At 40.7% G+C, this 14,371-nt stretch overlaps 2 protein-coding genes across 8 annotated transcripts in view; one reads left to right on the top strand and one right to left on the bottom strand.

The window, feature by feature from the left end:
• Positions 1 to 7,781, top strand: part of LOC137784425 (ras/Rap GTPase-activating protein SynGAP-like) — a 32,232-nt gene extending 24,451 nt beyond the window's left edge. For 5 of the 7 annotated variants that reach the window (XM_068575044.1, XM_068575046.1, XM_068575042.1 and 2 more), the window contains 4 exons: positions 812 to 1,537; positions 1,668 to 1,829; positions 2,507 to 2,718; positions 5,090 to 5,710. In XM_068575044.1, coding sequence (XP_068431145.1) covers positions 812 to 1,537; positions 1,668 to 1,829; positions 2,507 to 2,718; positions 5,090 to 5,420 — 1,431 coding nt within the window. In that variant the 3' untranslated portion in view covers positions 5,421 to 5,710. Of the gene's footprint in view, positions 1 to 811; positions 1,538 to 1,667; positions 1,830 to 2,506; positions 2,719 to 5,089; positions 5,711 to 7,639 lie in introns of those variants that run through there. The other 2 variants (XM_068575045.1, XM_068575047.1) reach the window with 2 other exon arrangements.
• A 4,979-nt stretch (positions 7,782 to 12,760) lies between these two features.
• Positions 12,761 to 13,963, bottom strand: LOC137784411 (relaxin-3 receptor 1-like). The gene has a single exon (XM_068575023.1). It carries the CDS (start codon positions 13,961 to 13,963, stop codon positions 12,761 to 12,763), a length of 1,203 nt encoding a protein of 400 aa, XP_068431124.1.
• Between the last annotated feature and the right edge of the window lie 408 nt (positions 13,964 to 14,371).

Below are 14,371 nucleotides of genomic sequence, written 5' to 3'. Positions count from 1 at the left end.
ACTTTTGAGGGAAAAATATTTCATACACATGCAATAATTATACTTATAATTAGTTTCCAACTTGTTTTTAAACACATGGGATCCCAAATTATAATCTTCAATTAAAATGTCACTTGCTTGATATACTTCAGTAAGATGCTTGTGTGTTTGGGAACAGCTTTGAATGAATGTAACCTGACCTTTTTGGCTGAGACTTGATGTGTGCAGAAGTCTGTACAAAATGATAGTGTTTAGGGACGTGGTCATGTAGTCTTGAGCTATTTCTGTCTCACTGCGTGGGCCTTCATGGAACACACATCACAGGCCTCCTGTTTATTAATGCAGATGGTGTGTCGGAACAAGGATCTATCTGTCCATCCATCCAGCCATCCATCCACCTACTTACCTTACTAGACATCTCTGACCCTCCAGACCTCTCAGGTCAGCTGTGACAGCTGTCCACAGCGTCAGCACGAAATATCAGTATTCAGTTTCGGTGCACAACATTTCTGAAACAAATCTTGAAAACCTTTATTTGTCACTGCCTTTCATGTAATCCAATAATGTGTGACTGCTTCCTTCATATCTTGCACTTCACTCTAACTAAACTGTATTTTTACTCTTTAGTAATTGCACTCTTTTTAAATCATACTTCTATCTGTTTTTTTTTTTAACGTTGATGCCTTATGTTTGGTACTTTGAATAATCTTTCTGTTCTTGGGTGGCCATGTTGGCTTTGTGTCTTATTGGACCACTGAGGGGCATCAAACAGTTGCTTAAGTTCCCTGACACTTTTTTTTTCCCCGTCTGTCACCCTCTCGTCACTTCTCAGGAGTCTCTTCAGCAACAGCACCTGATGGGAGTTGTATCCCAGTCAGCCACTGGGACGGGCACCCCTGCCTCCTTGGCCACACCACCTACTACAGTTCACCATGTACGCCAGTCGTCCATGGCTGCGCCACAACACCTCAAGTCCCAGCGGTCTATTAACACTTCAGCCACCGCCACACCTCCAAAAGTTCGCCCGCAGAGCAGGAACCTCCTCCTCGACTCTTCTGATACAAACTTCAGCGGCAGTCAGCCGAAGGTGCGGCATTCTCAACATCAACATCAACACCATCATCAACAGCAGCAGCAGCAGCAACAACAGCAGCAGCAGCAGCAGCAGCAGCAGCAGCAGCAGCAGCAACAACAACAGCAACACCAACTGCATCAACAGCAACATCAGCAGCATCAACAGCAACATCTGCAGCATCAACAGCAACATCCGCAGCATCAACAGCAACATCCGCAGCATCAACAGCAACATCCGCAGCATCAACAGCAACATCCGCAGCATCAACAGCAACATCCGCAGCAACAACAAGAAGTGCAGCTGTCGGTGACAGACAGTCCAGCTCCCGGACTCCCATACCAGACGAGCTCCGCCAAAGAGAACCAGGGCACTCAAGCAGCTGCAGAGGAGTCAACAGACACGCCCACAAAAAGCACCAAGAAGTCTCAACAGACACAACTGCAGACGCCACAGCAGCATCTGCTCAAACCAGGCAATAAACAGGTCAATCAAACTAAAGTCTCTCCATTTAATAACTGTCCAGCCGAAATGTGCCATTATGCTGTTTTCAAGGCATTTCTCTTATGAGGACGTGCGTTTAAAGCATGACTGACGGGTGTCGATGTTGTTTCAGGGTTCTCAGTCGACCTTGAACACCCCGGCCCTCAATGAGCGGACAGTCGCGTGGGTGTCCAACATGCCACATCTCTCCGCTGACATCGAGAGCCTGCGGCCAGACCGCGAGGGTCAGCTGAAGGAGTACTCCAAGAGCATGGATGAGTCGCGACTAGAGAGGGTCAGCAATTTTTGGTTTACTCCCTTTTTTAATGAGGTTAACTCACTTGCTTCCCATGAATACTTAATGTTAGTTTAGTATATGTTTAGTTTTAGTTCCAGTAGATAGACCTTCATCAGGTTACTTTACAAAACAGTGGGAGAGAATATCTTATAGGTTGGTCGACCCACGTCGACCAATCAGGTCACACTACACACAATGACATCACTGAATCATCAAGAATCATGAACATTGCATCATGCCGCCAAAGGCCTAGAATATCAGCATGAAAACATATACATAATTTCATATGGAAATACTGTCGTGACAAATGGTGTTGTGACAAATATGTCTTCTAGAATATATATTTATTTATTTTCTGCCGTCTTGCAAGTATAAATCAAGGCTATAACAGAATCATACATGAGCTGCATAATGATGGCTGTTGTGCATTTTCTCTGATGAACAACCCACATTCTTGCCTTGATAAGAAATGCATGTCTATGCAGTGCTCATTGTACAGAATCAAAATGTGTGAATTCACATATTCAAGCCCACCACAGGTCCGCTGCAGGTTTGTCTGGTCTTTCCCATTTGCAGCTGAACATAAAGAGAGGCGCACCACAGCGCCGCGTCATTCAGGAAGATGATTGAATACGAGTGTCGGCACAGGTGAAGTGACTGCATTTTTATTTCAGGCAAAAGAGTACGAAGAAGAGATCTATTCCTTGAAGGAGCGGCTGAAGATGTCTCACCGCAAACTTGAAGAATATGAGCACAGACTTGTGTCGCAGGAACAGCAGACAAGCAAGATATTGATGCAGTATCAGAACCGCCTGGACGACAGCGAGCGCCGGCTAAAACAGCAGCAAGTGGAGAAGGACTCTCAAATCAAAGGCATCATCAACAGGTGATTAGTGTTCAGGTTGAACTCGAGATGGCAGAAATGAGGTCGTGCCAATTACCGCTGGGCTTTCTCTATTGACACAACTTTCTACCGAGTTCATAAATCCAGTAAAATATAAGTGAAAATATCGAAGTGTAGCAAGTTATGGATTGCAGCTGGAAACGCAAATGTTAGAGTGCTACAACAAAACACATCTGCAAGGTAAAATGTATGAAAGGTGGTTAAACGTGGTGACGGGCGTCACGAAGGATTTATTTGCCTCCATTTAAAGAAATGTTTGGTCTGCTGTATAAATACTCAGACAAACATGGTGCTTAGTGAAGGAAGATGTAGCAAATGGCAATTTCTTCCTAACTATAAGAGCTTCAACAAATATTATTGATGGCAGAATGAGTAGGATTGTTTGTTGCAGTATATGAAACACAACATTTAAAGGTAGCCCATCCCCCGCCCTCCCTCTCCCCGCTCAATGTCACCAGAAGCGCACTCTCCCCTGACCGCTGTTGCCAGAACACACAGTGCATCACATGCAGTAGCAATTCAAGAGCGGTGTACCTGACTTTGAGCGTTGTCTGCTTGGTGTGTTTTCGACTCGCTATATTTGCATTTTCTTTGGCGCCGTGTCCATCATTTTTGTAGCTGATGGGTGATTATAATCTGACAGCTGGTCGCTGTGCTCTTGTGGAATCCAGCCCTCATACCCTGCGCCGTGGGGCTGGAGGCGACACAGCCAGTTACCAAAACCTGGTGCCAAGAAACGGCCGGGACAAAGCAAACCTAAAAGAAAAGAGAGAACGCAGGCAGAGGGGCGTGGTCTCTGCACGCAGACTGACACACACCTCTCGTGGGTCATACGTGGTGATTACAAGGCATTCCTGATGTAGTAGCCCTGTTGTAGTAGAAAATCCTACTCATTTTGCCTTAACAATTTTCCAGTCAAATGTGACTTGCGTGATACCATATGTATACATTTTTAAAGAAGTGGTTTAACATTTTGGGCAGTACGCTTATTTGACAAACTTGCTGCAAGTTTAATGAGAAGATACCGCTCTCATTTGGTGCTGGAACCAAGAGGAATTAAGTTTAGCTTGGCATAAAGACTGGAAGCAAGAGGCCAACAGCCGTCCTGGCTCCTCCTGACTTCAGCCTCCGACTTAAAGATACTCCCTGGAGTTTGCGTTTTTCAACAAAGTATATATTCACATAACAACATGCATTTTGGCCGTTTTTGACGCGCCTCTTTGGACGACGCAATTCTTTTGGGAAGAATTGTAAATGCTGCACAAAAAAAACGTTGTTACACTTTTCTTTTATTGATACGCCAAACATAGTACAATGGAAACCGACTACGCACATGAAGCATGTGAATGTAAGTGTTCGTTGGAGCTTCCGCTCCACTAAAGAGATGAAAAATGCCGCCAGACTAAAACATCTGTGTGGAGCTATGAGAAGAAGGTAACCTTCCTCAAATGAATACATGAAACAAACATAAATTCCACATTTTTTACATTGTTTTCTATCATTTGATGTTTGACTGGCGCCCGCATCACAGTAGTAGCTGTAGAGCTCAAAATGGAGACACACACAGGACTCACTCGTCAACACATTTCCCCCTCACACTAGTGCTGGTGAAAAACTCCACAGGGTACCTTTAATGCACAGACATAGAGTGGTATCGATCTTCTCATCCAGCTCTCTGACAAAAAGCAAACACGTGTATTTCCCAAAATGTAGAACTATTCCTTTAAATCTAGCTCATTTAAATATCACAACTGATACAAAAAATCATACCCATCAGGCTCATACTTTTATATGAAACACGTCACGAGGTTGGTTTTCAATTTATTTCAATAATTTGACAGAAGAGAGAAGCAGGCTAATTCTGACTGTAGCTCCATGTACTTAAAGGAAATGTTTCATGGATGAAAGTAGGATTCCTCTCCAATGAAATGCTTGGTGCATCACATTACATTTATTTCTGAAAGCCACGTTTTATTTGTATAATTTGAGTACACAGCACTCCCGTCTCATTTCATTTTGTAGAAAACCTTGAGTTAAATTAAACATGTTCCTCTGAGTACGGATACAGCAGACGGGTGCACACTGAACTATCCTGCATGCACTCATTTCACAAGTTGTGTATCTGAACAGTTGAATTTGAACTGCCGGAATTATTCAGATTATTCTGACAGTTTCAATTCAGCTTCAGGAAGCTCTGAGGATAGCTGATTGCACCCAGAATAATGTCCAGACCTTAATATCATCATATGGCTACATAATCCTACGATAAATTTAAAGAACACCGGCTTCATAATCTTTTTTTTTTTTTTTTTTTTGTCAACCGGTATGTTTGTTTCTATTTCCCTGTTGTCAGACTCATGGCTGTGGAAGATGAGCTGAGAGTGGGTGCCATTCCTGATATTAAGCCTCGAATCCTCACAGACCAGGTTTGTGCCTGTGTCTACATCTTTTATCATCCCTATTTGCTAAACCGGTCATGTCCTAAAACAGCTTGCATCATTCTTACATCACATTCAGTGCATTTGCCAAAGCCAGAGCAAGGGAAAAGTTTGCAGCTGTCAAACACTTCACCTATACCCATCTTTCAAAAGTACATTTGTCACATCTGGAGAAAAACATCACCATTATACCGCCGCAGAGGGGGAAAATACGGTGCGCATAAAGATCAAGGGTTTGGAGCTTAAATTCATGTGCAGAGGTTAATCTAGTGCTGTGAAGGAATAGCAAGTCTTTAGCGCTAAAACTGGATATTATTTACCACGAATAGATTATTACTAGTATGACACGGAACGCATCCATCGTCAGAAAACCTTGACTGTGACTCACCAGCGCGTCATAGTAATTCTGCTGGGCTCAGTGTCGTGTCGTGTCGTGTGGGCTGGATGTGACGCAGGTAAAGAAGCTGTGCGTGTGTGTGTGTGTGTGTGTGTGTGTGTGTGTGTGTGTGTGTGTGTGTGTGTGTGTGTGTGTGTGTGTGTGTGTGTGTGTGTGTTGCTTTTACGCCAAATTAACTCGGAAGAAACAACATTTGCTGTCGTTGAAATACACTGTTAGTCTTCCAGTGCTCAATATCAAGAGCAAATAGACGAAGTTGCCCGGTTGAAAAATTCCAGGAACAAAATACCATTTTCTCCACTTGGCTTGCTGTGAGATTGTTATTGTTTTTTCAGCAGACTTCCTAAACAAATAGGAATGCGTGATGAGAATAGAAGTCCAAACTCTGCAGCCCAATTTAGAGTGTAGCAGAGCAGGATTAGTTTGCAAGCCGTCCTTTTTGGCTCAAAATATAGTCACAGCTGTAAAAGCGTCATTCACGGTTTCAGTTAATGGATTCACAGTCAAAATAAGTGTCGAGAAATGCTTGTCTTTAGGATTAGGAGTGTTTTGTTCATTACTCTTTGTGAGTGGGAAAAAAATGTTTTCGCATGGCCAGAAAACTGAATTAAGATTTGAAGGAGCAATTTAGCATTTTAAGAAACTTGTCTAATTTGCTTTCTTGCCAAGCGTTGAATAAGAAGATCAATACAAGTCTTGTATCCGGATGTTAAATATGGAGCTGGAACGTGCAGCCTGTTAGCTTAGCTTAGCACAGCACAAACACTGGACACAGGAGCAGTCATTTCCTGAGATCCCGCTGATTGCCTGCCAATACGCAAGCACATGATCCCTCGAAGAAAAATGTCAAAACGACATTTCTTTCTCTTAGGTTTTTGTACGGCTTAATCAAACAAGATATAATGTGTGTGCTGTGAGTGCTGGTAGGCAAATGTAGTTGCCTTTGGACAAAGTGAGGCTTGCTGTTTTTGAGGCTACGCCCAGACCATCCGGGGCCGAGGTCCCTGCTGCTCTGCCTGAGCACGGCTGCTTAAAATGACAAAATGACATCTGCAGCTCAGCTGGGAATTCTCAAATTTATGGCACTAGTGTTTAATTGGTACTCAACTTAACATTTCTATTTAACTGCTGTAATATCAATGATTATTATGAATCGGTGTATTATCATTGTTACTTTGCAGTTGATTTGATGTGCTTGGGGTGCATTCAGTAACAACAATACACGTTTTCTCGCCCAGAGTGAAAGTACCAGACTCCTTTAAAATGAGTTTTGTGATTTGTTGAGTTAGGGGAAACTTTATAGACGTTGTGAAACGCTGTTGACGACAAATGTAATGCATTATTACAGTTATTCAGAATCAGAATCAGCTTTTTGGACATTTGACTCTGATTTCACATTGCTCTGGTCATATGTACATAATATATACAGTAAACAAGGTAAATATAAAACAGAGACAATAAAGACAACATAGTAGTCACAACAGTGCAAGTAGAGCAGATGGAGGTGTCTGATTCACTGTTCCTCAGAGTGACGATGTCTTAATATTAAAAACAGGAGTCAAAGGTCAGTCAGTCCCGGTGGTTTGCAGCGTCGCCTTGTCGGCTAACATCTCCCTGTGTCCCGTAGTGAGCTGTAACTTAACTCATAACTCATGCTCTGCTTATATGTTCACGTAACTTGGAATTTGTACTTGAACATTACACACTTTGTCGTCCTGGCTCAGCATGATTTTGCGCCACCGCTTCCCTTCTTTTCCCAGTAAACAAGTATTTCCACATATGTTCCTGTCAACCATCTCTGAATTGTTTCGTCTTGCCTTCATTTTATTCCACATTTAAAGTGTTGAATTTTTCGGGACTAAATGAGTAGAATGCCAGGTGGCACCACTTTGCCCGGTTTCCAGTCGTTATGCAAAGCTGTTACAGACATGAGTAGCATTTTGGAGAGTGATCCTCTTGCCTGACTCTCTTAAAGAAAGATTCCTTCCAACTGAATGAAGCTGTGAACGGAGTAAGTAGTTATTTCATCTGTTTTCTCTCCCTCCTGTCTGTCCGGTCTGTCAACCAGGGCTATGGCCATCCAGGATCCTGACTGCCAATACCAAAGTGACCAGAGTTCATGAAGGTCACTCAAGAGTAAGAAGATTCAGCTCCTACAAAACCCCTGAAGCGAAGCTCTGCAGTGGATCCAGCAGGACCACTGGAGGCTTCGTCTTAAAAAAAAAACTTTGCACATATTCAAACTTTGCCTGTACCAGAACTTGACAATCAGTTTAGCGTGAGGACCAACGTGTGCAGGGAATTGTCTGCACATAATGACTGAAATATAAGCCAGTGCCACAACGATGGCAATACTGTACCTAATGAGTTTATTTATTTAATAGGAAAACTGAGAAGAGATGCGTAAAGCACTGGGGATGAAGATGGATTCATGATTTCCCCCCGCTACAAGCAGCACACTTGCTTCACACTTCAGTGGCTGCAGACACAATTTAGAAAAGGCTTTAATAAGCACAATATCCCCTCATGGTGACCAGTGACAAGCAACACGCATGTTAAATCAGTTCATCTGTTGCCATCTGTAATCCTCAGAAGAAGGGCCCAAGCAAAGACCTATATTACTATTTGATTCTGATTAAATCATATAGTAACATATTCTCACTGCAAAACTCTTTTTCACTGACAAAAAGTGGTTACGATTATGATTTTGCATCCTTTCTAGTACAGCCATCGATCTGAATAGATGCCAAATGTAACTTACAATCAACTAACTGCTTTAAAAACAATCTAAATCTTCTCGTTGATGACATTGTCCTTCGGCACACAGTGTAAAGCCAGAACTAGTCTGTCTTTCAGTGTATAGAAGAAGTATTTCTTAAAGCTATTGAACCTTTTTAAAAATGGAAATACTTTATAAATAATCTGACATTATAATGTGTTTTGTTCACTTTGTAATAATAATATTAATCATGACAAAGACTATATATGACATTTCAAAACACTGATACAAAGTGCTTCATGAAAAATCAACTGAAAATGTAAGAAAACATCGATTGTAATGTCTTCTGTGGCTTTGGAGGAGCCGTGTCAAGTCCGAGACAATAATATTTCAGCTTTGGCTTAGAGACTCCAAATGTATAACACAACAGTCAAGTGCATTAACCAATCAATGAAAAGATGCTATTGGTTGCATTATGGGAAATCAGGGTCCTTTAACTTAATGGAAGTGCAATACTACTTCACTGGAGTTGCCCCTACCCCTTTTTGGGAAAACAAACTATACTATATCTATTTAACATTGTCTTTAGAGAAAAGTTACAGTATGTCTAAAAGATGATAGTGATAGCTGCAGTTTCTCCAGCATCTTTTTAAAAGCCTCAAAAGTAAAGTATCAATCAGAAGAAAAAAAATCATGGTTTTCACTATTAATCTTTTTGCCTTTTTAGGTTTTGTTGTACAGCACTTTGTAACATTGGCTTGAAAAGTGCTGTTTGAATAATTTTTTGATAACTAAGATTATAAACATTATGTGCAACTGGAAACAAATCATATTATAGCAAGTAGTGAATTACTCATCTGTTGTGTTGAATGTTTCTGAAGCATAGATGTGCAACAGTTCTGCATGTGCTTTTTAAATGCGAGGAAGAGTAAGTCGATTTGTAGTCAGATATTATTCTAATGTACAAAAAAAGAAAACCTTTGACGTGGCTTTCTTATTGGAAGGCATCTTTTTATATCCAACCTGCTGACTCTTCCATTTTTTTTTCCAAAAGAGAGTGGCGTTCAGGCTTTTGCATTATACAACATCAAAGTACTGAGAGAAAGGACCAGAAAACAAAAACGGGAGCGACGGGGAAAACAAAAAAACAATAAAGAGTTTCCAAGCAGGGATATGTAGTATATGTGCATACAATTTGACTGCCTTACAGTCTGTGCCGCAGGGCCCAAAATAACAATGCCAATACAAAAAAAAAAAATTGTAAACTTTGTATATTAAATGTCCTATTTTGTAGTCGGGTGATGAATTAATAAGCAGTGTGTTGGTTAACTCTGTATGTTAGTCAGAATCATTTATATTACAAATTTCATGGTTGATATAATTTATCTTAACCTCTTGCCTTTAAAAAGATACAAAGGTTTATGTTTATGTTACCAGAAATGTATAAAATAGCTTAATGTATATCTATTCTTATATGTACAATGTATTAAAATCAAGGGTAGGCCTTCAGGCATGTTTAACTTGTGGTAAAAACTGATTCTTATAGTATTAACTCTTAATGCTGCAATCCAGAGCTATAGTGCTATGGTGAGTCGGAGTTCATGGGATAAGAGCTGAATAAATTCCCAGCATAGCACATTTCTCTCCTGTGGAAAAATGAGAGACGTTCTGGAAGTATCTCACTTAGTTTGTGTAACCAAAATAGCAGTGGTGCTTTCAACAATACTGGATTGCAGTTTTAAGTTCTCTTTTGAAATGTGCGTTTTATTTATTTGGCCTGCATTGCAATACAGTATTTTGAAATGTTATACTGCACATCTGTTTTAATTCTATGAGAAGCTGCAATCCATAAACTGGCAGATGTTTATAAAGACATACAAATCTATGATATTCCCATGTATTCTTGACATGTTCCTTGTGTTAGCTGCAGTGGTACAGTCTGCTACCTCTGACATCTTTATACCACAACCTGAGAGGAGACTTCTTTTCATGTGACCAGAAAGCCTCCATTTATTTCAGAGACAATGCTATCAAAAACGTTATGATTTTATTATAATTTGTCCTGGTTGCTGGTTCATTACTATTTTCGGATTTTCTCTGTGTAACTTTTGCCATCACAGGGCCATTTCTGAAGTTCGTCCTGTTTACTATTGTATTAAGTTCCATTAGCATAATATTCATGCACATCTCCTTTACAGGATGAGATTGATTGTGTTCCAGGTATTCGTCAGACTCTCAGGAACACAGAGGTATTGCTCGCAAGAACTTTTGATATCTTCGATGCCAAATGCACAAAAGGATTGAAACACAATATTTGGCAAATGGCCGGTAAAGCTAAATACAATTTAAAACAAAGAACATGGCATGAGGCGTCTGTGCTAAGGCAACTACACTGATTTTATATTTGGTTGGTTCCAGGCCCACATCGCATCCATATACATAGTTTAATTAAACACCTTCTCTTGTATTATTTGTGACATAAAAGGGAAGCTGAGTTTGGATTCTTCGCCCAAATGAAAAAAATGACAAAGGATCCAATGTAAAGCTTCGATAAAGCTCGGTGAGGAATATTATTGAAGCTACTGGTGAATAAGTGCTTTATGTTTACAGAATAAAGAGATTTTAGAATATGTATGAAACTTTGGGAAGGGGTGGGGGGGGGAGAGTAACCTCCGCTTTGCTGCAGCTAAAGCAGGACCTAATAAATGAGATATCTTGTATATTTTGAATAAGGGTATTTAACACTCATCAGCATATTTAGTTTCTAAAATGGATGTATATCATAATAGAAAGAAACAAGTATTTTTCTTGGCAGCTATTATTCTGCACAATTAATCTACCGTGTCACAAATGTATAGTTAGTGGGATTTCTGACTTGAATTGGGCCTACTGGATGTAATACCTTAATTTACTTGACATTTCTTTGAAATAAGCCATGCCCCATGGATAAGCCATACCCTCCAGTCCCCTGATGTTGTATGGTGGATGTTTAATGTTGGTAGTTTTATTTACAATGGTAGTTATGTAGGTATGATTGCGCTTGTAATTATTATTATTATTATTAGTGTAAGTACACTTGATTGATATGATTTGTTTTGTTTGAACTAAGGGAATGTATTCATTTTTCAGGTGATTTTTCCGAGTGATTTAAATAAACTAATAAATCCCGAAATGAAGATCTTTTATTTGAAGTATCCAAGGGAGCAACTTAACCATTTTTAGAAAATTGACTGAAAAAATGTTATGTATGGTATTGTTGTCATACTATAATAAAAAAATCCACATAATATACTTAAAAAATAATAAAAAGTTCAACATACTAAACTGACTTTTTACAACATATTTCATGATGACTTTTTGTCAGCGTACTAGACAATGACTTGTTCGAAATACTATTGTGACGACCCTCCAGCTCTCATACACTAGGTGTCCCTGTTGCTGTGCATGTGGTTGTCTGTTGCAGGTGCTGAATGGAGCATCATCAGCTGTGTGTCTGCGCAGCATTTAAATGCTCCTTCAATCGGCTGCCTTGGTCTCTCTGGGGGAAAACGCTTTGTGTCACCAGCATGACACAGTTGCTCAGGTTTATGTTCCAGTTGTGTTCTTTTCTACCAATTGCCACACATCCATCATCCACTTTCCTACTGCAATACTGTATGGTATTTCGATCGCATCATAAAATAACCCTTTTTTTAAATAATATTCTATAAAATGATATTATTAATGACATACTTTTTTATGAACCTTTTAGTGAGGCATAGTATACAGACATTTGTATTTACAAAAAAATTGATGGATACACAAAAGCTACACCTATGTGCAAGAATTTCTGCTCTTCTCTTCAACAATTTAGCTGTACAAAATAGCAACAGACAGCTTTTGAAAAGCTTAAAAATAAATGTAAACACTCACATGCATACTCACACACACGCAGAGAGATACACAGATAGACTTGTGAAAGCTTTATTGCACATGGAGGAGGGGCAAACTTGTTGTGGGTCTGTGTGACATGCAAAAGCACAGTAGTGTACAATGTGCAGGTGAGAACAATTCTATTTATTAATTTCTATTCAAATAAATGACACAAACGTTATACATGGACAAGACACTGCAGTAGACATTTGTACATTTTCTTTCAAGAAGATAACAATAAGAAGAATTGAGGAAGAAAGGGAATAGGAGGGACATCTTGAACAACAAATTTGTAGTGAATTTGTGCGTACATTTTCCAAAGTTGAACGTTTTATTCAAGTTATGCCGCCCGTTCAGAAAGGTGCAGCTATAGAACACAAGACCGACAAGAGCTTAAGTGTTTAAGAACCAGCTTATTCACAAAAATATATGAATTACACATACTTTAAATCCTAACACAATCAAAGCACACTGTTAAAACTCTTGAAATAAACACAGTATCCTTGTTACATAAAAACAAAGTATAGGTGTAAAGAATGGGATCATTGCGTTCTGGCTCTACAGGGTTGGAAGTGTTGTCAACGGTTCATATCTCCTTGAGTCCGTTTGGATTGTCTCGCTGTAGATGTTATTGAGTGGAATGGCCATCTGCCCAGTTTGTCCCGACCCCTCCTCAGAATTAATGCCGTAGGGCATCTTGGACATGATAGCCAGGCTCAACTTGAAGAGCACGTTATGGAGAGCCACGCGGTATTCTTTCCTCACCAGACAGTAGATGACAGGGTTGAAGCAGCTGCTGGTGAAAGCTAAGCAGTTGGCCACAGGGAAAAAGTACGTTTGAGCCAAGTAGAATGAGGGGCTGATATCAACGATGTCCAGTTGGATCAGGACACCCCAAAGTGTGAGGATATTGTAGGGGAACCAGCAGGCGCAGAATGAAACCACCACCACCGCCACAGACTTTGAAATGCCGGCCTTTCGCAGAGAGCTGCTGCCCTTCAAATTATGTTGACAGAGAAAGCGCATCAGGAGCAGGTAGGAGAGGATGATAATGGCGTATGGCAGCAGAAATGCCACAACCACTCGCAGAAGCTGGTTTATTCCAAGCCAGGCTGTACCATCTGGGAAACGGAGGAGGCATGCTGTGTCGTTGCCACTGCCCACATGTTTCAGGTCTGCAAACACAGCTCGGGGGGCTGCCGCTATGAGTGCTAAAGCCCAGATAAAAGCTGTGGCCACTGGAGAAGTGCAAGATCTACTACACAGGGAGGCTCTGGGTTGGAGAGCAGTGGCCACATAGCAGTACCGGGTCAAACTCATAGCTGTCAGGAAAAAGCAGCTGGCAAAGACATTGAGCCCAGTGAGTAAGGACACAGCCTTGCATGTGGCCAGGCCAAAAGGCCAGCTGTAGTCCATTGCAATGTCTACGGCCCAAAAAGGCAAGACAAGGGAGAACAGCAAGTGAGCCAAAGCTAAGTTGAACACAAAGAAGTTGATGGTGCCGATGGTGATGGTGTGAGTCGAATACAGCAGGAACATCACGAGCAGGTTGCCCAACACCCCTGCTGTGGCCACAACAAAGTACACCACAGAGATGATTATTCTTAGCCAGGGGGCTCCATCGTCATCAAGAAGCTCCAGCCCATTGTCGAAGCTTGTGTTGTGGAAAAGCAGATGGGAGTTATTACAGAATGGACTACCACTGCAACCATTCAGGATACTGTTGAAGAGCTCAAGCCTCTTGAAGTCAGTGTTTGACATTTTTCAAAGCTGAGGGCAATCCTGTTGATGGTTCAGGTTGTCCAGCTGTTATTGGCAGTGTTGTTCTTCTTGTGCCAGTACCAAACACAAAATGTTAAGTTCTGGTCTGTCTCTTAGCTGACAGACATCTATCCCTGCAGGGAAAGAGGAAATGATTATGACATAATAGACGCTGCAGTTTATGAGTAAATGAGTACATTAGCCTTGTCAGATAAACAAATTACACTTGGGTGTTACCCACATAGTTAGATAATCCAGTTTGGATCTCAAAATGTTTTCACTTTCAGAGTAAACATTGAATACCAATATGAAGTCATTCAATTAATTTCACCATATGAAGTGAAAAATCACGTCATGAGCTCTCCAGTGTTTTGATCCTGCAATAGTATACATAATAAAATATATAAT

This window comes from Clinocottus analis, unplaced genomic scaffold (genome assembly GCF_023055335.1).
Source record: "Clinocottus analis isolate CAN_PGR_092001 unplaced genomic scaffold, fCliAna1.0.p SCAF_14, whole genome shotgun sequence".
Taxonomy (NCBI): domain Eukaryota; kingdom Metazoa; phylum Chordata; class Actinopteri; order Perciformes; family Cottidae; genus Clinocottus; species Clinocottus analis.
This window is presented reverse-complemented; position numbering and strand designations above follow the sequence as displayed.